General features: G+C 42.6%; 2 protein-coding genes across 4 annotated transcripts in view; one reads left to right on the top strand and one right to left on the bottom strand.

Moving 5' to 3' along the window:
• Positions 1-7,053, top strand: part of RPS3A (ribosomal protein S3A) — a 7,121-nt gene extending 68 nt beyond the window's left edge. The window contains exons 1-7 of the mRNA XM_085875292.1: positions 1-82; positions 531-634; positions 2,945-3,132; positions 3,272-3,397; positions 6,159-6,241; positions 6,550-6,659; positions 6,846-7,053. The exon at positions 1-82 is cut by the window's left edge and continues 68 nt beyond it. Coding sequence (XP_085731418.1) covers positions 21-82; positions 531-634; positions 2,945-3,132; positions 3,272-3,397; positions 6,159-6,241; positions 6,550-6,659; positions 6,846-6,964 — 792 coding nt within the window. The 5' untranslated portion in view covers positions 1-20 and the 3' untranslated portion in view covers positions 6,965-7,053. The remainder of the gene's footprint in view (positions 83-530; positions 635-2,944; positions 3,133-3,271; positions 3,398-6,158; positions 6,242-6,549; positions 6,660-6,845) is intronic.
• A 2,669-nt stretch (positions 7,054-9,722) lies between these two features.
• The window catches only part of TMEM33 (transmembrane protein 33), a 34,365-nt gene continuing 21,611 nt past the window's right edge, over positions 9,723-22,476 (bottom strand). The window contains exons 1-10 of one of the 3 annotated variants that reach the window (XM_085875295.1): positions 19,656-19,774; positions 18,497-18,672; positions 15,746-15,781; positions 15,472-15,566; positions 15,265-15,370; positions 11,329-11,398; positions 11,054-11,121; positions 10,746-10,879; positions 10,567-10,650; positions 9,723-10,364 (exon numbers count right to left, since the gene is read on the bottom strand). In XM_085875295.1, the coding sequence (XP_085731421.1) occupies positions 10,232-10,364; positions 10,567-10,650; positions 10,746-10,879; positions 11,054-11,121; positions 11,329-11,398; positions 15,265-15,370; positions 15,472-15,566; positions 15,746-15,778 (723 nt within the window). In that variant the 5' untranslated portion in view covers positions 15,779-15,781; positions 18,497-18,672; positions 19,656-19,774 and the 3' untranslated portion in view covers positions 9,723-10,231. Of the gene's footprint in view, positions 10,365-10,566; positions 10,651-10,745; positions 10,880-11,053; positions 11,122-11,328; positions 11,399-15,264; positions 15,371-15,471; positions 15,567-15,745; positions 15,782-18,496; positions 18,673-19,655; positions 19,796-22,476 lie in introns of those variants that run through there. The other 2 variants (XM_085875294.1, XM_085875293.1) reach the window with 2 other exon arrangements.

Here is a 22,476-nt window from a genome sequence, read left to right as displayed (position 1 = left end):
TCTCTCTCTTTTACGGCGTCATGGCGGTGGGAAAGAACAAACGCCTCAGTAAAGGCGGCAAAAAGGGCGCCAAGAAGAAAATGTAAGTGGCAATTCAATTGCGGAGAGTAAAAGGGAGTGAAACGTTCGATATGATGTTCGATTTCATTTCGTGCTTTGTTAGTGATGATGAATTAGTTGATGCAAGTGAGGCGCAGCGTGCTTGCTCGACTAGCGCCTTGAGGCCTATCGCAGGTTAATATGAATAAAATAAAATTAATTAATTAATTTTTATGGCGACTGGATTTGCCATCGAATTAAAAGTAAAAGTCGCTTTGTTTATCATTACCAGTGGAATGATTCCGTTTTCCGTGTCGCGCTGCAAGCTTGAGTTGTAAACTACGCTGAAAATGGCTTCCAGGCCAGGAAGGACTCCCGAGATTCTGTGGGCCGTTTGTCGCGGGTCCACGTGCTTTAAAAGACAATAAACGCTTTTTAAGTTTATAAAAGTTTTATTTTATTCGTTTCTTACATCCTCCTCTTTCCCATAGTGTGGATCCGTTTTCAAAGAAGGATTGGTATGATGTGAAAGCGCCATCCATGTTCAACAATCGTCAGATTGGCAAGACCCTGGTGACTCGGTCGCAGGGCACACGTATGTAGTGCACATGTATTTGGGGGGCGGGGGGGGGGCTGGGGCGGTATGTGCCCACACACTGTAAGGAAGGATTCCACGTTCAAGTACCTCCTTGGAATGCAATTTTTGCTGCACTATACAATTGGAAGATTACATTTATATGTCTTCGACAATGTTGCTCGGAGGTGTTTGTAGTTGAGCAGTCATTCACAACTTTGTCTGAGAGGATGATGCTGATGTGGTACACTTACATTTAAGCTGGCTGGTGTCAGTTAGATTCCCGTCACGACTGTAAACTGTCTTTTGTAGGTCGGGCGTTGCATCACACAGTGCATCTTCCCTCAGATGGACGTTGAACCGAGTGTCCCGTCTGCAAACATGAGCTGGTGGACATTAAAGACCTCCACCCGACTGTCTTTCATGAAAAATAAACAAACTAGAACGGGCACTCGTAGAGCGCATACCTTCGCCGCAGCCACTAGTTACCTTTGTATTAAGTTGTCCACAACGCATCTCAATACAAATATGCATTTCGTGACCCCCATGACCTTTGACCCACAACCGCTACCTAGGGTGACAATAGTACTATACTTTGTGTCATTTCAGAAGATGGGGAATTGAACACTGAACAATTTGGAGTTAATTTGATGTAAATCGGAAACATATTAACCGTTTTCATCATGACCTTGACCTTTGATCCGATCGCTCCCAAAATCTAATGGATTTGTCCTTTCATGATGCCAAACAAATCCAAAACAATTAAAGCCTCTCTGCGTTTTTTTTTTTTTTTTTTTTTTTTGCGTTAAGTTGTCCACAACGCTTTCCGATATAAATGTGAATTTGTGTGACCCCCCCTTGACCTTTGACCCCCAACCGCTGCCTTGGGTGACAAAAGTACTATACCATGTGTCATATTAGAGGATGGGGAATTTAATTTTGAACATTTTGGAGTTAATTTGCTGTAAATCAAAACAAAATTGACAATTTAATCGCGAAAAAACGATTTTGACCTGTTTGTGACCTTAACCTTAACCTTTGATCCGATCGCTCCCAAAATCTAATCGATTTGTCCTCTCGTGATGCCAAACACATCCACAACATTTCATGACAATCTGCGAAGTGGTTTTTGTGTAATGTTGTCCACAACGCTTCCCAATCAAAAACTCCATTTTCGTGACCCCCTTGACCTTTGACTTCCACAGACTAACTGGGGTTGCAAACACTATACCATACGCTATATCAGTGGATCGGGATTTGAATACTGAACATTTTGGACTTGATTTGATGTAAATCGGAACAAAATTGACACTTTAATCGCAAAAAAAACGATTTTGACCTTTTTGTGACCTTGACCTTTGATCCGATCGCTCCCAAAAGCTTCGCCTGGCGTCCTTGAGTAACTGCACATCATCTCTGAAAATTTCATGCAAATCGGTCCAGCATTTTTTGCGCAATGTTGTCCGCACACATATTTACCAATAAATAAATACACAGGGGTCAATACAATACCTTCGTCAAACGAAGTTTGCGAAGGTAATCATCACCAATACCCTGAACAAATTGCAAATTGCTGCTGGAATTGCCATCGGGGTCTGGGCAACCAGTCTGTGAAAGTTCTCTCTGTACTCAGAGATCGAGGAAGGCTCATGGGAGAGCAAGGTGACGGGCTGTGCATTGATCGGACAGTGGTGCAATTCTTTGACGCACTGAACAAGGGAAAGGACGGAAGAGAGAGAGGAAGAAAGGAAACATTGCAACCTGTAACTAAGAGCGTTGCGTAACCACTTTGGCCAATAAGGTTCCCTGGCCGACCCCACAATGTGCAAATGAGTTCTGCCGTAGTAGTGGTAGTAGTCGCAACAGCAGTAGTTGCAGCTTCACTTTTGATTTTTGTTTGTAATATATTTAAGTTTTTTTTATGCATCTTGTTTGTGTTGAAGATGTGTGCAAAAGTTGTTGCAAGTGCAATATGCTGTGTATGTTTTTGGAAAGTGATATGAAATTTGTCACCCTTTATTTTCAAACACATTTGCTTTAACACATGAATGGGAAATTCGGGTGGAAAGAGAAAACGTTGTGTGGCAGTATAAAATTCCATTCAGATAGATTCCACACGTGTGGTGACCGATGATTGCCTGCCGTCCTGAGGTCGGCAAAACGAGTGCCGGCATGCTGGTATCCTGTGTCGGAGTGGCGACCCGTCCAGGATTGTGCCCAATAGCCAAGGAGACTGCTGAGACAGCACCACCACTCTGCACAGAGTATGGTCTCTGGATGGATGATTGACCGAGCTAAATTGCACTTTTATATCTTTGTATTTGTGAACAGGCATAGCATCAGACAGTCTGAAAGGCCGTGTCTTTGAGGTGTCTTTGGCGGACCTCCAGAATGACGAGCTGACCTTCCGTAAGTTCCGCCTCATCGTGGAGGATGTGCAAGGCAAGAACTGTCTCACCAACTTCCATGGCATGGACCTCACACGTGACAAACTTTGCTCGATGGTTAAGAAGTGGCAGGTAAAGTCACATGATCTGTTTATTGTAGACGCCAAGCAACTCAAACCGTGGTATGATCAAATTGTAAATTATTTATATGAAATTCTTGGTGGTGTTTATGAGCGAGAGATCGAAGTTGCTGCTCCGTCTTTATTCGCAGACTCTAATCGAGGCCCATGTGGATGTGAAGACCACCGATGGTTACCTCCTTCGACTGTTCAGCATTGGCTTTACCAAGAAGCGTCCCAACCAAATCCGAAAGACCTGTTACGCCCAACACCAGCAGGTACTTTAATCTACGCTCCGAAGGTTGGACGTTTACCTTAGTTAACCTCCGCCATCGAAGATGGACGGAGGTTACTGTTTTCACCCCTGTCTGTTTGTTTGTGAACAGTATTACGGAAAATCTCCTTGACGGATTTCGACGGAACTTGGTGGGGGGATTAGGTATGGTCCAAGGATCATGCCATTAGATTTTGGACTTGGTCCAAAGTCCAATATGGCTGCTACGGCGGCCATTTTGAAAAAATATTTGAATTTTTGTTTTTGCATTTCTGCATGTTTTAAGTGATTTCCAACCAAAAAAAAATTGTTCGAGAAAAAAAGAAAAAAACACAATTTTGCAACTTTTTTTTCAACAAAATTTCGATTTTTTTTTTTTTTTTTTTGCATTTCTACATGTTAGTGATTTCCAACAAAAAACATGCCAAAATTATAATTGCGGCTGATTTTGGAACTTCAGGTGGATATACCCACCTAAAATCAATTTCTGTCTCAATTCATTCGTCATAACTAGATTCCTTGAGTATGTAAAAGTTAAAAGGGAAAGTTGCAAACTAAAACTCTGTGAGCACTGTTGACGTCAAATTGAATGAATAGGATATCAGGTTCACTTAAGTGACCGAGCAGTATTGGCGGCGGAGGTTTTGCACTCTACCGAGTGCCCCCCCCTCTAATTTGGCGTTGTATTGTTGTGGTGCCGGGTTCGGTGGCGAGGACGACCGCTAGATGGAGCAGTCGGGCCGTCTCCCACCGAACACCAGAATTGAAAGGTCGTCACCCCAGGGATCTCTGGAGTCGACGGGTCGCTTGAAGGACTGTGGTCGCCAATATTTTGACTGCGTGAGGTAGGGTCCACTTGTCTATTCCAATTTACCAAAGTACTCACGCCATCTAACTATCGGGGAAGCCACACCATCGGCCGGCTTTGTCCGAACCGAGTCGCTGTTACCGACTCGGGTCCGGCGTAACCGAGCGGAAATTACCAAAGCTGTGCCGGTCCAAATGACAATTTACAGCACAAACGGCCTCACTATTTCTCAAGCCTGCACCGTGCTGAGTCAATGATAGAAGCGACAGGCAACGAGCTGGTACATTTAACGGGGGTTTATTTATAATAGGGAGGGAGAGGCAGAGCAGAGTTATCATGAATATGCAGGCAATGTACAGTGGGCAAAAGCACTTGTACAATTTCTACTTGTAGGACGGCGCCACCACAGACACACACACACCAAAATAAAATGGACCCAGATTATCTTTATTTCGACCCTCGCAGCCAAGGGGATAGACAGGCTGGAGGTCAGTTTGGTCGGTACGTGGCTGTGTCATGCGGTTTGGCCCGCGACTACAGGTGTGAAACTCGGGGTCGTCGGCGAGCCCAGACACGGTATAGCGGGGTCCATGCGGGGGCCAGGGTCGCTCCTCACAGAGGTCCAGCGGAGATTCCCAGCTCGCATTCCGGGTTATTGCTCGACAAATTGAGATGGAAGTTGACGGCTGTGGAATAGTCAGAGGACCAGCTTGAGACGGCAACGACGACCACCAACGACGCACACCAAGAGCATTGGCAACCCCTTTCTTCTTCTCCCAACTCCAGCGAACACTAAGGGAAGCCCGACGATTCTTATCCCTCCCCCCGGTTGGGGTGGGGTCATCGGTCCTCTGAGGTAATCTGCTCTGATTGGACAGGGTTTCGTGTGGTGATATCTGTCCCCCTCTGGTTGGACAGGGGGAAAACCCTGCCTTTCTGTGGTGGAGTCAGAGCTCTGAGGTAATCTTTGCCCTGATTGGACAGGGTTTCGTGGGATGATGTGCTGGCCATCCGTGATTGGACAGGGGGGAACCCCCTCCTTTCCTGGGTGGAGTCGGTGTTCTGAGGAGAGGAAAGCTCCGCCAACGCACGTGGGTAATGGCGTCTGGTGCGAAGAAGTGAAGGATTGATTTGTTGGCGTTGGGTATTGCAAAAATCTCACTAGAAAGAAACTTCGCAGCGCACACATGTAATTCCCTTTAGATATAGGGAGGAATCTAACTATACACATACTTGTTGAAATAACTAAGCTTAGGGACTGCTGTCTGTTTGTGTGCAAATGGCTTCCAGATTCGTAACAGTATGACGTGTCGGGGGTATTTTTTGTGAAGGGTTTCTCTGGAGGATTCTGATGTGTGAAATGGGAGACAGAGTTTTGGATTTTGTTCATCCGATTCAATCCACCTGATCAAACCATGCCTTCGTTCATTGCTCGTGTCTTATCAAATTACATTTATCTGTGATTGGTTTGTAAGCCCCGTAGGCCTGGACAGTGAGAGACAGGGTTTTTACAATCGCATGTCAAAGGCATTTTTTTACCATTTAAGGTTTGTCATTAAATTTCCAATGACCTTTGTTATGAGAATGGAGGAAACTAATTAATAGTTGGGTCAAAGTCCTAGTAAGTACAAATAGCCGTAATTAGTCTGTCCATTGATGCACATTGAGGGACGGCCGGCTTTTGTAATCGCTTCCGTGTTCTTTTTCTTTTGTCCCCTTGCATTTTGAGATGTTTTCAAATTTACCTTTTCAGCTCGTGTCAAATTTTTAACCAACCTTTACTAACACACAAAGATTTCGTTTTTATTTATTTATTTTTAGCTGTTTTTGTCAAGTTTGTTTTGAGTACAAAGCAGACGTGGACAGGCCGTGCATTTGGGGATGCTTTCTGCTTGGGATATGATTTGCAGGTGACTGGAAAATGTCCCCATTACCTGGTTAACTGTGTTTTGTGCAGGTTCGGTCAATCCGCCGCCGAATGGTGGATATAATGACGCGTGAGGTCCAAACCAACGATCTCAAGGAGGTTGTCAACAAGCTGTAAGTGGCGTTGGACTGGGTTAGCCAAACAATTTCACACATTGTGATATATTGATATTGCCTTGTAAGTTCACATAGGATAACCTTTGTCGTAAACCAAGGTTTAACCCATATAAGTGATGGCTGCAGATTTGATTCTTCAGGGAGTGCTGCTCAAGTGTTATTACGAGTGTAAATAAGCAATGGCTAGAACATGCTTCTTAAAGAGGGGATTATGGAGTGCACGCCGATATTACCAAGTGTGACTTTTAAGACGATGCACCTTGTGTCATTGTTTTTATTTAACCAATTGCTTCGTTCCATCACAGTATTCCAGACAGCATTGGAAAAGACATAGAGAAGGCTTGCCAATCCATATTTCCACTGCATGACGTGTACGTGAGGAAGGTGAAGATGCTGAAAAAGCCCAAACTTGACTGTAAGTTGATTGATTGGGAAATGGGTGATGTTGGCACAATCCCCCATTCCAAGTGTGTTCTGCTTGCACGTTTTGACGGACATTCCTGTCTCCGCTGGTTTCTTTCCCCGATGTGAATGCGGATTTGTAATGGACCACGTCATTTTGAGATCACGAACAAATTCTTTGTGTCTGAATCCTCCCTAGTGAGCAAGCTGATGGAGCTGCACAGTGAAGGGAATGGTCAAACCACGAAGACTGATGGAACGGGTGCCAAAGTGGAGCGTGCCGAAGGTTATGAACCCCCAGTACAGGAGTCTGTGTGAATACGCAACTATGTCTGCACGTCATCACCTGGCTCTGAATGCTTGTTTGTAAAGTGCTGTGCTCAATAAAAGCCTTCCTTTCAGACTGATTTTTGTTTTGTTTTGAAAACGGTGACATCTTTGCTGTGTCAGTTTGACAAAATACCTGTTTGGAGGATGTGAGCTAATGGGATTATTTAGCCAATTTGGAATTCAAATAAATCTGATCCATCTCAAGGTGATGTCTGGTGACTGGACATAACATTAACATTGCCATCATGTGTCGTCAATGTGGGACTCGTTTACAGCTCCAGGTGTTGCAGGATGCTTATCCCTCATCTGTACTGATGATAAACAGTACAAAATCTCCAAGTCGGCTCACTCATCTTGAGCTGGTTCTGGTCTGAACTCGTCCCTCTATACTAGCAGTGGCAACAATTTGCAAGATGAGGACTGCACCGAACATGTGCCCATTGTGTAAAGCCTAATGGGTCTGTTTTATAAGTTGTCTTGATCTCTGCCCAAAAGGAAGATTATATTTGATGCAGGACTCCAACAACTCTTTTCGGGTGCCCCAAGGCTTCTTTTTTATTATTTATTTATCGTAAATCAAAAAGAAAACAAACTATGATATTCAAGTTCAAAAAAAAAGAAAAGATATACTGATCATTGAAAGGTTCAAACACATGAACCACCCTTTGTTTCGTGACGATGTTCATTTATTAAAGAACAGTGATATTTATTTTCAATTGAGCTTCATCCCTTCGAGAAACATAGCCCTCCACTGATCAAACAAATGGTGATATTTGGAGTCATTATGCATTTGCAAATTGTTTCTCCTGAAGTCAATTGGCCCAGTCAAGCCCCCCCCCCCCCAATTTATCTGATAGTGCTGGGTATATGCAACAGAACATTTTATTCTCTGCGTCATATTCAAACCACTGGAATTTATTTAGATTCAAGCCACTGGAACACTGGAATTTACTGGTGGAGGCACGAGTCGAACTCACTGACGTGCTGGTCAAACACAAGGGCACACTGAACTTGTCCTGTAACACGCTTGGCTTTCTGCTCAAATCTCCAGTGTCATTCCTCTAATTTATATTAATCGGACTGGCCTTATTTTGGTGCACTCTACTCTGGGGGAGGGGGTGGCACATGGATTGTGATAATTTATAAGGCCATTAAAAAAAATTAAAAGTTTAATTCACCAGACCAATGGCCTGCTAAATATTTTCAGGTGCCTTCTGGTATGCTTAATTTTCGTCCCTGTTACATGTGGAATGTACATGTGGCATCGCTAAAAATTAGATGACCCACATACCTGTTAATGTTGAGCCCTACTTAATGCTTTTTTTGAGAAGAAAGATGGTGACAGAATGGAGAAATTTGGAACTAGTGGAACAAACCATCCATGCCAGATGTACACACCATCAAGAGTAGAGGATTAAAAAAGATAACTAAGTGGAAAAGAGTTTAAGAAGATAGTTTGTGTGCTTTGCCTGAAGGCAGATCCTTGGCTGTTTTGCAGACACTGGGTCGTTTGCCATTGCCTTCTCAGCAGTTGGGGTCGGAATTTGAGGATCCCAGCAAAAGTGCACAGTGGGATATTTAGCATCCACAAACAATGATAGCAGGTGTGACACCCAGTTTAACGTCCATCCGAGGGGGAGGGGGGGCATATATTCATCCCTCATCCTGCATGAAAAACAAGGGTAGCAGTCGATAGCTGGGTTGGGATTCAAACCCAGGAAAGACAACTCAGACTAATGTTTTCCAGGCAAGTTAGATGCCAAAAAGTTAGGAATGAGAATTGGAATGGACAGTGCGAACAAGTACTGTCACTGAAAACATGTGTATTGTGTATGCAATCCTTCATATGTGCTGAAAGATGCAATCCATTATTTTCTATTCCCATTAAATATCTTCTTCCATGGTTTCCATTTTCCCACAGTTCATTAATACTCTTACCACTCTCATCATTTTCGCCCTCTCTGATTCCTGTACTGTTTTGCAAAATCAACATGGTGAGGCCAACAGCAAATGGATCCTGAATCATGTTAACTAAAACGCTTGCACCAATTCGAATAAAATAAATAAACCAACTTATGCTGGACACACAGGTGACGTGTTTACTTGTAAGAAACTTTGCCGGGATAGTCTTGATCTCAAATGATCTTGTTTCCATGATTGTCTTTGTACAAGTTATTCAGCTGACGAGTACAATGATTACTGCACCACATAAGTGTACACACACAGGATTATAACTAAGCTGGCAAAGAAACTACCTTGAAGTGTTTCCATGACAAACTTTTCCTAATCCCCCCCCCCTGCTTTTGACAATAACTGAAACCGATTGTGGCCAAATCAAACAAATTCAATTGCCAGGGATGACATGCCAATGGAGTGTGGTATTGATTCTCTCAGACTCCATTGTTACTATATTTCAGTAAGTTTGAACTGGTGTTGACCATTTACAATGCAGAAGTTTTATGCAAGCTAGAAACATAATTGCAGTCAATTATACGTCACTTGGATCAGTTAGTAACCTCATCCGAGTAATTTGCAACCTACCTTTAAAGACTGCCTTTGATAAATTGTCATCTGGAGAAAACGATCACAAAGTCGTCAGCTTTTGATCTAAAATACTAATGTCATGTATCATTACGCTTATCATTTTTCCTGATCGACTCGCCTTACAAACGGTTCAAATGTGCAGTTAAAAAAAACAAACAAATAAATAAGTAGTCTGATTGAAAATGTAGAACGAGAGTACGTATCCGGTTAAGTTGGTTTTAATTCGATTCTCAATACAAAACAAACTCATTTGAACATCCACAAAACAAGTCAATGTGACACCCACTGAACCACTGACCATCCTGGAATTGCAAGCATGCAGGGTAAACATGCCAACAAGTGGAAAAGATTTTGCACAGGTTATTTTTTTTAATGGCTAGTGTCAGCCAATCAAGACCAAGGCGCTCATCGGCATCACGTGTCAGTGTCGTTTGGGGGTAACTTTTTAATTGTGCACTCAAATTGATATTTTCTAATCATTTTCAGGCAATAACACCACCAGAAACTGTCCCCCATGTTTGGGGATGCCAAAAGATTATTTCCAGAGCCATCATGTTTCACTCAGGTTGATGGTGTGCAAGATGCTGGTGGTGACATATCAAACATTCCCAGGTAATAATGAAAGCAGCTACGGACTAAACAGGTAACCACTTATGCTTGTACATCCCTATGTACAGTACATATAAATACGGTCGGTCGCGTACGGGCGTCTCACGGTGTTACGGGAGGTGCAAGACGGCTAATGAAGCCGATCGTGCTTCTGCACACTTTCTTGACGAAGGCTGGGCATGCGGGCCGATCTGTTGCTTGCTCCACGATCAACCTCAGTTCAGAAAATAGGTATCTTGGGGAGAGGTGAGGCAAAGGGAGGTTATGAAGACATTATGGACGGTCAAATTGTTTGGTTACCAAAATTCCCGTTAGAACCAGGGATTTATACGTTCTGGTTTGGGGTGGGAGGGGGTTGGGACAGGTGGGTGCTTCATTTTGTGACATCACAAACCAAGCAAGCCTCCTTTCCTCTTCTGCTCCACTTGGCCACTCACCGACAGTAAGGGTTGCGGCGGGAAGCATATCGCAGAGTCAGGAAACGGTAGTAAAAGAAGGGCAAGAACAGGCTACACTGACCACTGCAACAAGAACATGTTCATTGTTGATGTACCAAACAGTCAAATACAATAATCACAACAGCAGACAATGCTTTACTTTGATAATACAAATGCACCTGAAACACATGAACACCGTGGTGGGCATGAGACACGTCTCGGCTAGGGCGCACAGGCGCAGCACCTGTTGCTGGTTTGAGGAAATACGCAGAAGCAAGGACTGCACTCCTGGATAATAAGTGGACCCTTGATTCTACATTGCAAAAAAAAAAAAGGAACCACAACAACAAAACGCATACGTTGTCATTTAAACATTCCTCAGAAGCACTGACAAGCACCAGGACGTTTAGTATGAAAACAAAATGTCCGTTTTGTTGGACTGCATTCCTTTGAAACAGCAAACATTCCATGACCCCAGCCAACTCACCGTCAAAATCTTCTGCAGATACATGGTACTGTGCAGCAGAGAAAATAAACATAATGGAAGCAGAGTGACTTCAAGGGGTCAAGAAGCAATTTGTGAGAAGGCAGGAAAAAAATTTTTTTTAAGAAAATGTAGCACAAGTTGTGGGATGGCATGCGCCCTTACACATCTAAATGGCAGCTGAACGGCACGTGCCGGGTGATAGAGTTTTACAATCGGCAAAATTGATCGCGAGCACGATTGAAAACAAAGCGTCTGCTTTTCCGGCGGAAGGATACGGGAAAGAGGTCTGGAGTTGAGGAAGATGAGAGCAAAGAGCAGATAGTGTGCGCTGTCTTCAATCAACACCTGCAAACACAATATGGGCTCATTAGGTGCCATGATTATTATGGCGTTTTCCTCGATAGCATGGCTCGTTGATAAGCTAGCATGCACAATTCCTCAAATACAAGGACATTCGGATAAAATTAAAGCATTCAGCTACAGCATGGGTTGCTTTATATTAAGTAACAGATGCTGCGCAAGGAAGTCGTGTGCCAAATCTTGCCAAACAAGGAGGGAAGGAGAATCGGAATGGACCGAGTGCTGGGTTAGCAACGCAGTGAAGAAAAATCCTGGCAGTGACCCAGAGACAGGAAAACAATTAAAGCTCCATTGGTCCTGGGTGTTAGCTTGTGGTCTTGTTGAGCAAAAAAAATAAAATGGGGGTGGGGGAAGGGGATGGCAGCAATGGGGTCTGGGTGATTGGTTGGGTGGAGGATCTCTCAGGAAGATACAAAATACATCGATTTGAAATAATTTTGTTTCATTTCCTTTGTTAGAAATACATTGTCACTTTAAGCACCAATTAAATAAATGTGGTACAATAATAATAATACGAGATTCCCTTTCAAGAAACTTTGATGCAGGAGGAAGCCATTGGGCCCATCAAAGCCTGTGATAGTATTATCAACCCATGTTCGTTTGTCAGTGGTCCAACCCTTTTAAAATGCTGAACCTCAAGAAAGGAGGCAGCAGGTACCATTTTTAAAGTCTTTGGTACGACTCTGCCGGGGTGAATCGCCGACCTCCCAGACTTAGAGCGGAACATAATTATCCATCCCACGGTCATGAAGGGCAGGAGAGTGTTTGCCAGCACCCGGAACAAATTACAAATTCTCACCAGTCGAATGATTGGCCTGGTGAGCCGGTTCTAGAAAGATGAGCCAGGTACGTTACCTCCTCCCCCTTCCACTCTTCTCTCCCCCGGCCAATGCCACAGGCAAGGAGAGAATAATTGGAACGGTTCAAGAGAACAAGATATTTACAATGAAGGCTGAATGCAAATCGCCCAACAAACAAACACTTTGGTGGTGTCGGACCAGCTACAGCAGGCCAACGCAAGATGCCAAAAAGTCACCTGAGCCAAGTCTCAAATCCTTGAGGGCACGTCTCAAATCAAGTGTCACGTCATTTATTTAGTTATTGTCACTCGATTCTTCAATGCAAAAAAAGATGTCTCCAAAAAAAAAAAAAAAGGGGTCACATTTTTGTCGCTCCAGTTTGACACAAAACCAAAGCAGACCTTCGTTGCGTGGAAGCCTTTAATACTCAAAAGGTTTACGCGAGTCATGAGCTGGCTGTTTATACGAGCTTGATGAGTTTTTGGGCATGTGTACTCTGTAAAATAAATGACATGAAAAAAAAGAAAAATGACGATGCTTGTTTTAATTCAAACTCGTTGAGCAGACAATTTGGTGTAATGGTTACAATTGGTAACAAAACTCTGTGACCAGACTCAGTCTTTTGCGTGTTATTAATCTTGGTAATTACCAAGTGAAGCACGCATGCGCAGAGTAACAGCAAGCTACACAGTGACGTTCAGTCTCGACAGTGTAATAGTAAGAACCTCCACTCAAAGCTCAAACCATTATGTTTGTGTTTGTTTTAATTCCATTACGAGCCAGAAAACACGGAGACTTTAAAAACTAAACAAAAAAAAACACGGAAGAAGCTCAATGGGGATGAACCGAGCAGCAGCAATAACAATTCCATACGTACGCTGTACGGCATACATGCCAACTGAATTAAAGGATATATAATCCATGTATAGTAATGAAAGATACAAAAGCTCGACTTGGTTTTTCTCTGTAATTTATCTACTTTTATTCCACTAGATCGAAGGCTCGGAGCTCAGCGGTACTTTGGGCGGTGTATAACTAATACCTTTTCTACGCTCGGTACAAATATATATATATATAAAATAAAATCAACATCCCACAAGACATCGAATTAAAATGTCATAAACACATCAATGAGATACATTTATTTTGATAGTGTGTTCATTCATTCATCGTCATTGTCAACAAGTCCACAATCTCAAGTCACAAAATTTGCGACGAGTCCAAGTCGTCATGTCGGTGCCATATTGTCATGCAAAATAACATACGACATCGTTTAATGATGTCACTGGAGGTACAAAATAATTAGAGCATAGAGCAGACACAAGGTTACCTGTATGCTCACCAAAGTGAATGAGATTATCTGGATGCTCACCAAAATGAACAACGATTTTATCTTTGATCAAAGTCTACATTTGTCACAGGCCCACGGACCAACTCTACACTCCCTTTGTGAGAAACAGCTCAATATTCTCTTGGCAAAGATATCAACATTCACTAGAGCACATATCTCTGCCAGACAGAACAGTTTACGTTTTGTACCCCACCGATGGGCTGCATCCAGACCTAAACCAAAATGTAATCGGCTTGTTCTCGTCACCTAACTCATCTACCGACCATAACTTGCCCACAACATTTTGAAATACCACGCTATTGATTGTTCTTGGCCCCATCTCTCAGTGGTGAAGAATCACTTTAAAATAAAAAATAAATAATTCTCGTATCCAGATTTTCACCAAAAACAAATCACATTCTTTTGCACACAACCAACCTGTCCACCAAGTTTCATCAGAATCCGTCCAAAACTTTTTCAGACATCTTGCTCACAGACAGACAGGGGTGAAAACATAACCTCAGTCAACATTCTAGTTGACTGTTCTGGCAGAGGTAACTAGAAGTGCATTCGGTAGAGCGCATACCTCCACCGCACTCAGCCTGAGCCAATAGAAAATATCAGGCCCAATAAATATATCGGTTTTTAGCCCCATCTCTCAATGGTGAATCACTTCAAAAATTAAATAAAGCTCGTATCCAGATCCAAATTTGGATCTTCACCAGAATTGAATCAATTCTTCTTTGTCACACACCCAATATGTCCACAAAGTTTGGTCTGAATCCGTGCACAACTTTTTGAGATATCGTGCTCGATATTACTTTAGCCCGGTCTCTCAATGGTGAAGAATCACTTTAAAAATTCTAGTAGTCACATCCGAATTCGGATCTTCACCAAAATCGAATCAGTTCATAGTCACACACTCAACCTGCTCACCAAATTTCATCTGAATCCGTCCACAACTTTTTGAGATATCCTACACACAAACCAACAGACAGACTTCCACCTTTGGTGGCGGAGGTAATAACATTAACGTTTAACATTTGTGTTTTGTCACAAGTTTGATGTTAGAGTATTAAAGCTTAATTTGTGAGTGGCAATTTAAAATATATGCTTGGTGTTGCCTTAATGGTTAGGGTGGTGCTCTTGGGATCCTAGGATCCTGAGTTTAAATCCCACTCGGCTGTTGAATTAATACCAGGTGGGGTTGACTCTGCCTGTCATCCTTCCGAGGTCGGCAAAATGAGTGCCAGCATGCTGGTTTTGTGTCGGAAGTGGCGACCCGTCCAGGATTGTGTCCAATAGCTAAGGAGTCTACTTTTGTAGCACCAACGCTCTGCACAGAGTCTGGTCCCAATGGATGGAATTTAAAATATCGCGAGATGTGTAATCAAAATATCGAGGGATCAGTTGGTGTGCCTGTGATGGTTTTGATTGGGGGTTGCCATGCATGGAGGCTGTTCTTTCAGCATTGTAGCTCAGAGATAGAGATGACAAAACCCCTACTAATCTGACTACCACAAGAGGGCGCTCACTACTAGTCAAGTTACTACCTTAAGTATTTTGCAGCGACTGGCTTAGTAACACTCCCATGGCAATGGAAAATGACTAACGGGAATGAATTCCTCAACTGTATAAGTTCCTTTTTTTGTGGAAATTTGGTACTGTGTGCACACCGAAAATGCCTAAGACATGCTATCCAACTGTATTCACCGAAATACCTGTGCCAGGAATTGTCGTGAGAATGATGCCCGGGGAAGGCGCTGTTGCAGCCGCAAAGCGCTGGTCACAGCAGCTCCCAGCAGGGCACGGCGGTAGCACGAATTCCTGCTCAGGTGACACAAGGCGCATGCCGATGGAGCTTACCGATCGTTGACAGATTACGATAACAAATGGCAGGAAATATTGTAATGGTGAAATTGACTCGCCCTGCTGTCGGAAGCAAAAACATCATGGACGACACGATGGTGATCAGCCGCGTCAGAAACATGGCCGCTGCCAGCTTATCTCCAAGGAGCTCCGCCTGGTGGGGCAGAAGCACATTTAGGCAAAAAAAAAATACCCCACAAGCACAGGTGTTGCAACAACCCAACTCATAACGGAGACAACGTGAAACAGAATCTATGAACATCTGGAGAACTTGCGTATACAAAAGGTAATTCAAAAACAACTTTCTACACATTTCAACACACAAGAACTCACCATCACACCACGTCGCTGTGGTTGGTCTGCCATTGCCTGGTACAGTGAAAGACAGTGCAAGAAATAAGTTTGTTTCTTAAGTTCAATCTGAGAATTTCATTGACAGTTTTTCTTCTTTCTTTACAGTGTCAAAGCTATTGGAGTCAGAACAGAATGGACCAGGACATAATAGAATGAAAAGAACAGTATGAAGAGGAAGTGGGGGAACACACCAGCAGCAGGGTTGAGGGACAAATTCGATTGTGACTGAGAGGGATAAGGGACATGGGGAGGACAGAAATGATGAACAAGATGGATACAGGATACAGCCACAAACTAACAATCACAAAAGTGGATGGAAGAACTGGCAACCTGGAAAGAAGTTTGCTTGGAGGGGAGGGGAGGCTAATCGGAGTACAAAAGATCATGGTTATGAATATTGGATGACTTGGGATAATGGTGAACAGCTGTCTTGAATCCTTGGAAGGAACAATGAGATCGAAGAGTGTGTGCAAGACAAGAAAGGAGGTGGTTTGTGGAAGACAGACCAATGACTTGTCTGCGATGGAAAAGTGATAGGCCCAGAGACTCGGCTTCAGCATGAGAAATTCCAATGATCTTGTAGGCCCTGGTTTCCATGGCGTCAAGCTGAGCGAGGTGTGAGGCAGGGGAGCCAGCCGAGAGGGAAGAGCAGTACTCAAGCCGTGGATGAAGATCTTGTCGATGGACAGGAGTTCATGTGAGTGAAGGAAGAACTTCGTACGACGGAGGATGCCCAGTTTGAAATGTGGTTTGCTCAAGAAAGATCATGGCTGATAGCGAGACCCAGGAGTTTGAATGTCTGAAAATTTTTGCGTTTCTTCCAATCCTCAAATGTACCAGTACAGTTAAATATGCATGGTACCAGGCTGGTATCTTAACTCTGCAGGTTTGAATGATGCAAAAGCCAAATCACATTCCATCCAGCCTGGAAATGAAGCGGATGAGATAACTAATACACCGCTGATAAAAAAAAAAAAAATCTTCAGACAATGGATATTACAGAGATCACGTGCAAAGCTCAATAATGAGATAAATATGATTTCCTGACAAGGAACTTCAATGCAGGAGGCCACCATTAGGTGCATCAACCCTGTGCAATGGTTGCCAGCCTATGGTTGTTTGGCCGTACTGCGACAGAAATTAGTATGAAGTAGTCAGGTATGTCAGTGTTCGTTGGCTTAGCTGAGGAAAAGCTGTGAATAAAATCTTCCAACTCTACAGTTCTTCACAAAGCTAGTTCACATCTGAACATGTATCACGAGCACGATTTCATGATAGGCTACTCGCTGCGTTTGAAGATCATGTGACTGAAATACACTTGCTTTTCTATGAATCGGCGCAGTGCTTACTACTTTCACCATCATCGTCCTTTTGCAGCGAGAGGATCCCGGTATAAACCTTGCAGGTAGCTGATGCAATTCAAGTCTTCTTTACAAAGCTCCGAAGTACGTTTGTTGCAATGGATGCCATCACCCAGGTAGATAATATCACAAAGGCAGACTGTGTTGTTTCGTATACAGCCAACAGCTGCTGGCTGCATCATTTCTCTGGAAGCGCAGCTGTGCCGCTGATGCAGTGCCTTTGTTACCAGTAAGCTGGGACAGGCCGAGTCAACCCACCCGGTGTTATTTCAACAGTATGACAGGGGCTCAAACTCAAGACCATAAGATCTCAAGTCAGCCAAGACCAACCTAAGGTGGACTTTGAGAATTCTACAAACTCACAGTTGGAACGGTAACAAAGCAAAGGCTGAAAATTTATTGAAGATGACATTGGTGTTGCTGATGAAAGCAAGTTCCACAAAGGAGTGAGACATGCCAGAGACCATTTTAAGTGAAAGCCGCTTCTCAGGCCTCAAGACCCAACAGCTGACAGGATGGCCTTTAAGTACGTACACTCTCCTCCAAGCCGTCTTGCCTGGGTTTTGAATCCCGACCCAGCGATAAACTGTCATCCCGGTGTTTCACAGGTAGGGTGATTCATCAATGTGTGTGCCGTCCCTCGGATGAGCGTTAAACTGGGTGTCCCGTCTGCTGGCATGCGTTGGTGGACGCTAAAACATTTCATGGCATCCTTCGCGAAGAGTAGGAGAGCCATCACCGACACCCTGAACAAATTACACATTCCTGTCCTAACCAGCAGAGGGCACTGCAACAGCAGCATCGACATGCCCTCAGACAATGACGCTACCCCGCAGCCTTGTGCTGCATACGAACGAACGAAAGGCCTCAGAGAAACTCCCCTTGCGAGAGTTTTGAATTCTGAAAGGAAGGAAGGGTGTACATTCGACTCGGTGGGATTTGTACACGCGAAGTATTCAGACTTGCTTCAGTTTACACCTGCACAGATGGACAAGCTGCGAGAGGAATTTGTGGACTAGCCACATCTTGAGAAGCAGGATATTCCTGATGCAGTCTGGGAAGAAGCAATTGTGTATGAGGAGGTGTCGGTGGCGGAGGAAGACAAACCACATCACAGAATGGATACCATTATAGGGTTACACATCAGATGTTAACAATTGTGATGGTTCATGCAGATTCAGGCACACGTTAAAAAATAGTTCGAGTGATTCTGATGATTATCTCCCATGGCAATGCTGGGGAGGAGGGGAGAGAGAGAGAGAGAGAGAGAGAGCGTTCAACCTCATCAAACAGAATAAGACACCCGTTCACATCTTCATGCAAATGTAACATCGTCATCCATTGTACAAGTAAACTTAAACAGACTCACGAGGGTTCGTGTGTTGTTTGTGAAGCTCCAAGGGAACTGTTGAACTACTGAAGTAGTCTTACAAAGACAACAGATTTAAATCATATTTACAAGTCTGGAGACGGCGATGGTTCACGAGCAATGTACACGGTTCGCCTTTTTTATTTTTTGACCTTCGAGGGGACGCCACGGGCAAACTGGCGGGAATCGGGAAAAACGTAAATGATGAAAGTTGTAGTACTCGAAGAGCACTACTTGCATACCAACTTTCATTCGAAACAGTTGAAAACCCTTGGAGCTCGATGCCCAATTTATTGATTTTCTTTGACGTTTTCTAAGTTCGTGACCTTGTGACCTTGACCTTGGGACGAAAATGAAAAATCGAGCTCCGTGGGGCGATGCAGGTGCCATTGGGCTAACCAAATACCAAAACCCCTGCCAGATTCGACAAACCCCCTCGGAGAAGATGCAACTTGAAACCGGCTACCCCCTAAAAACATGTTTTTTTGGGCCTGGCTCCGCCCAGAATGGGCGCAGCATGCCCATTCTCAGGAAAACACAACTAGATCATGATATAAACCTCCCACCCAAATTTTATCAGGATCGGATCAAAACCCACGGAGCTATGCTCGGGACAGACAGACAGACAGACAGACAGACAGACAGACAGACAGACAGACAGACACACACCCATAACGAATGTAGTGGTCATTTACTGACTCGTGAACCAATTACAAATGTAAGGCCTTGGTCAAGATTTAAAAAAAACAAAAACACTTTCTGGTTCATAAATGTAACAAACACATTCTTTGGTACAGGACATTCTATGATACAGCACGTGGAACATTTCATCTGCCATCTTACGCCATTATCGAGACATTTCCGAAGAGAAGCACATTGGATCATTGTTGTAAGATTGTGTTAAAAAAAAACAAAAAAAATCAAACAGCTAACAAGGCACAAGGGTATCTACCCCCCTGTGGCTTCCAGGGCCCGCTTACACCAAGGGGCTCGAACCCCACATCCGCACACGGTACAAAACCGAGCTCCGAGATTATTTTTAACCTTCACAGGTTGCCAAGCAATTAATGAAAGATTGGCATTGTGCCACAGAGAACTAAATATCAAAGGAGGATGGAGTTGTTTCGTGAAAATAAAGACAATCGATGACAAAACTCACAAAAGATTTGAGGATACCGCCAATTACGCGCACCCGGTGTGTCGTTCGCACCGGAAGGATGGAGAAAGGTGGACGAAATATCGTCTCTACCAAATAAATATCGCGAGAACGCCCAAATATATCGCGAGAACGCCCAAATATATCATGAGAACACGCAAAAATATCGCGAGAACACGCAAAAATATCGCGAGAACACGCAAAGATGTCGCGAGAACACGCAAAGATATCGCGAGAACACGCAAAGATATCGCGAGAACACGCAAAGATATCGCGAGAACACGCAAAGATATCGCGAGAACACGCAACAAAATATCGCGAGAACACGCAAATATATTAGGAGAACACGCAAAAATATCGCGAGAAGACGAAAATGCACATGCGAGGGGGTTAAAACATCGTGACAACGAACCTCGAAAAATTCGAAAGCTACTCACGACAACAAGGAAATATCGTGATGTCGTTGGAGTCTTCTTTAAAATTCTGATACCTGATCAAGATTACACAAGGACACACAAAGAAATTAGATGCAGGTGAAGAAGACCATTCGGCCCATCGTGCCTGTGCAACATCAACACCAGCCCAATTTATCAACACAAGACCAATTTATCAACACCAGACCAATTTATCAACACCAGACCAATTTATCAACAACAGATCAATTTATCAACACCAGACCAATTTATCAACACCAGATCAATTTATCAACACCAGACCAATTTATCAACACCAGACCAATTTATCAACAACAGATCAATTTATCAACACCAGACCAATTTATCAACACCAGATCAATTTATCAACACCAGACCAATTTATCAACACCAGACCAATTTATCAACACCAGACCAATTTATCAACACCAGACCAATTTATCAACAACAGACCAATTTATCAACACAAGAACAATGTATCAACACCAGATCAATTTATCAACACAAGAACAATATATCAACACCAGACCAATTTGTCAACAACAGACCAATTTATCAACACGAACAATATATCAACACCACATCAACTTATCAACACCAGACCAATTTATCAACAACAGACCAATTTATCAACACCAGACCAATTTATCAACACCAGACCAATTTGTCAACACCAGACCAATTTGTCAACACAAGAACAATATATCAACACCAGATCAATTTATCAACAACAGACCAATTTATCAACAACAGACCAATTTATCAACACCAGATCAATTTATCAACAACAGACCAATTTATCAACACCAAACCAATTTATCAACAACAGACCAATTTATCAACAACAGACCAATTCATCAACACCAGACCAATAAATCAACAACAGACCAATTTAGCAACATGACGAATTTATCAACACCAGATCAATTAATCAACAACAGACCAATTTATCAACACCAGACCAATTTATCAACAACAGACCAATTTATCAACACCAGATCAATTGATCAACACCAGACCAATTTATCAACAACAGACCACTTTATCAACAGCAGACCAAATTATCAACACCAGACCAATTTATCAACACAAGAAGAATATATCAACACCAGATCAATATATCAACACCACACCAATTTATCAACACCAGATCAATTTATCAACACCAGACCAATTTATCAACACCAGACCAGTTTATCAACAACAGATGAATTTATCAACACCAGATCAATTTATCAACAACAGACCAATTTATCAACACCAAACCAATTTATCAACAACAGACCAATTTATCAACAACAGACCAATTCATCAACACCAGACCAATTTATCAACAACAGACCAATTTAGCAACATGACGAATTTATCAACACTAGATCAATTAATCAACAACAGACCAATTTATCAACACCAGCCCAATTTATCAACAACAGACCAATTTATCAACACCAGATCAATTGATCAACACCAGACCAATTTATCAACAGACCACTTTATCAACACCAGATCAATTTATCAACACAAGATCAATTTATCAACACCAGACTAGTTTATCAACACCAGACCAATTTATCAACATGACCAATTTATCAACACCAGACCAATTTATCAACACAAGAACAATATATCAACAACAGACCAATTTATCAACACCAGACCAATTTATAAACACCAGACCAATTTATAAACACCAGACCAATTTATAAACACAAGATCAATTTATCAACACCAGATAAATTTACCAACACCAGACCAGTTTATCAACAACAGATCAATTTATCAACACCAGAACAATATATCAACAACAGACCAATTTATCAACACCAGATCAATTTATAAACACCAGACCAATTTATCAACACCAGACTAATTTATCAACAACAGACCAAATTATCAACACCAGATCAATTTATCAACACCAGACCAATTTATCAACACCAGATCAATATATCAACATCAGACCAATTTATCAACACCAGACCCATTTATCAACACCAGATCAATTTATCAACACCAGATCAATTATCAACACCAGATCAATTTATCAACACCAGACCAATTTATCAACAACAGACCAATTTATCAACAACAGACCAATTTATCAACAACAGACCAATTTATCAACAACAGACCAATTTATCAACAACAGACCAATTTATCAACACCAGACCAGTTTTTCAACAACAGATCAATTTATCAACACCAGATCAATTTATCAACAACAGACCAATTTATCAACACCAAACCAATTTATCAACAACAGACCAATTTATCAACAACAGACCAATTCATCAACACCAGACCAATAAATCAACAACAGACCAATTTAGCAACATGACGAATTTATCAACACCAGATCAATTAATCAACAACAGACCAATTTATCAACA

This window comes from Eptatretus burgeri, chromosome 3 (assembly GCF_056783735.1).
Source record: "Eptatretus burgeri isolate ZD-2024b chromosome 3, Ebu_testis_v1, whole genome shotgun sequence".
In the NCBI taxonomy this organism is placed as follows: Eukaryota; Metazoa; Chordata; class Myxini; order Myxiniformes; family Myxinidae; genus Eptatretus; species Eptatretus burgeri.
Note: the sequence above shows the minus strand (reverse complement) of the source record. Positions and strands in the feature narration are given on the sequence as shown.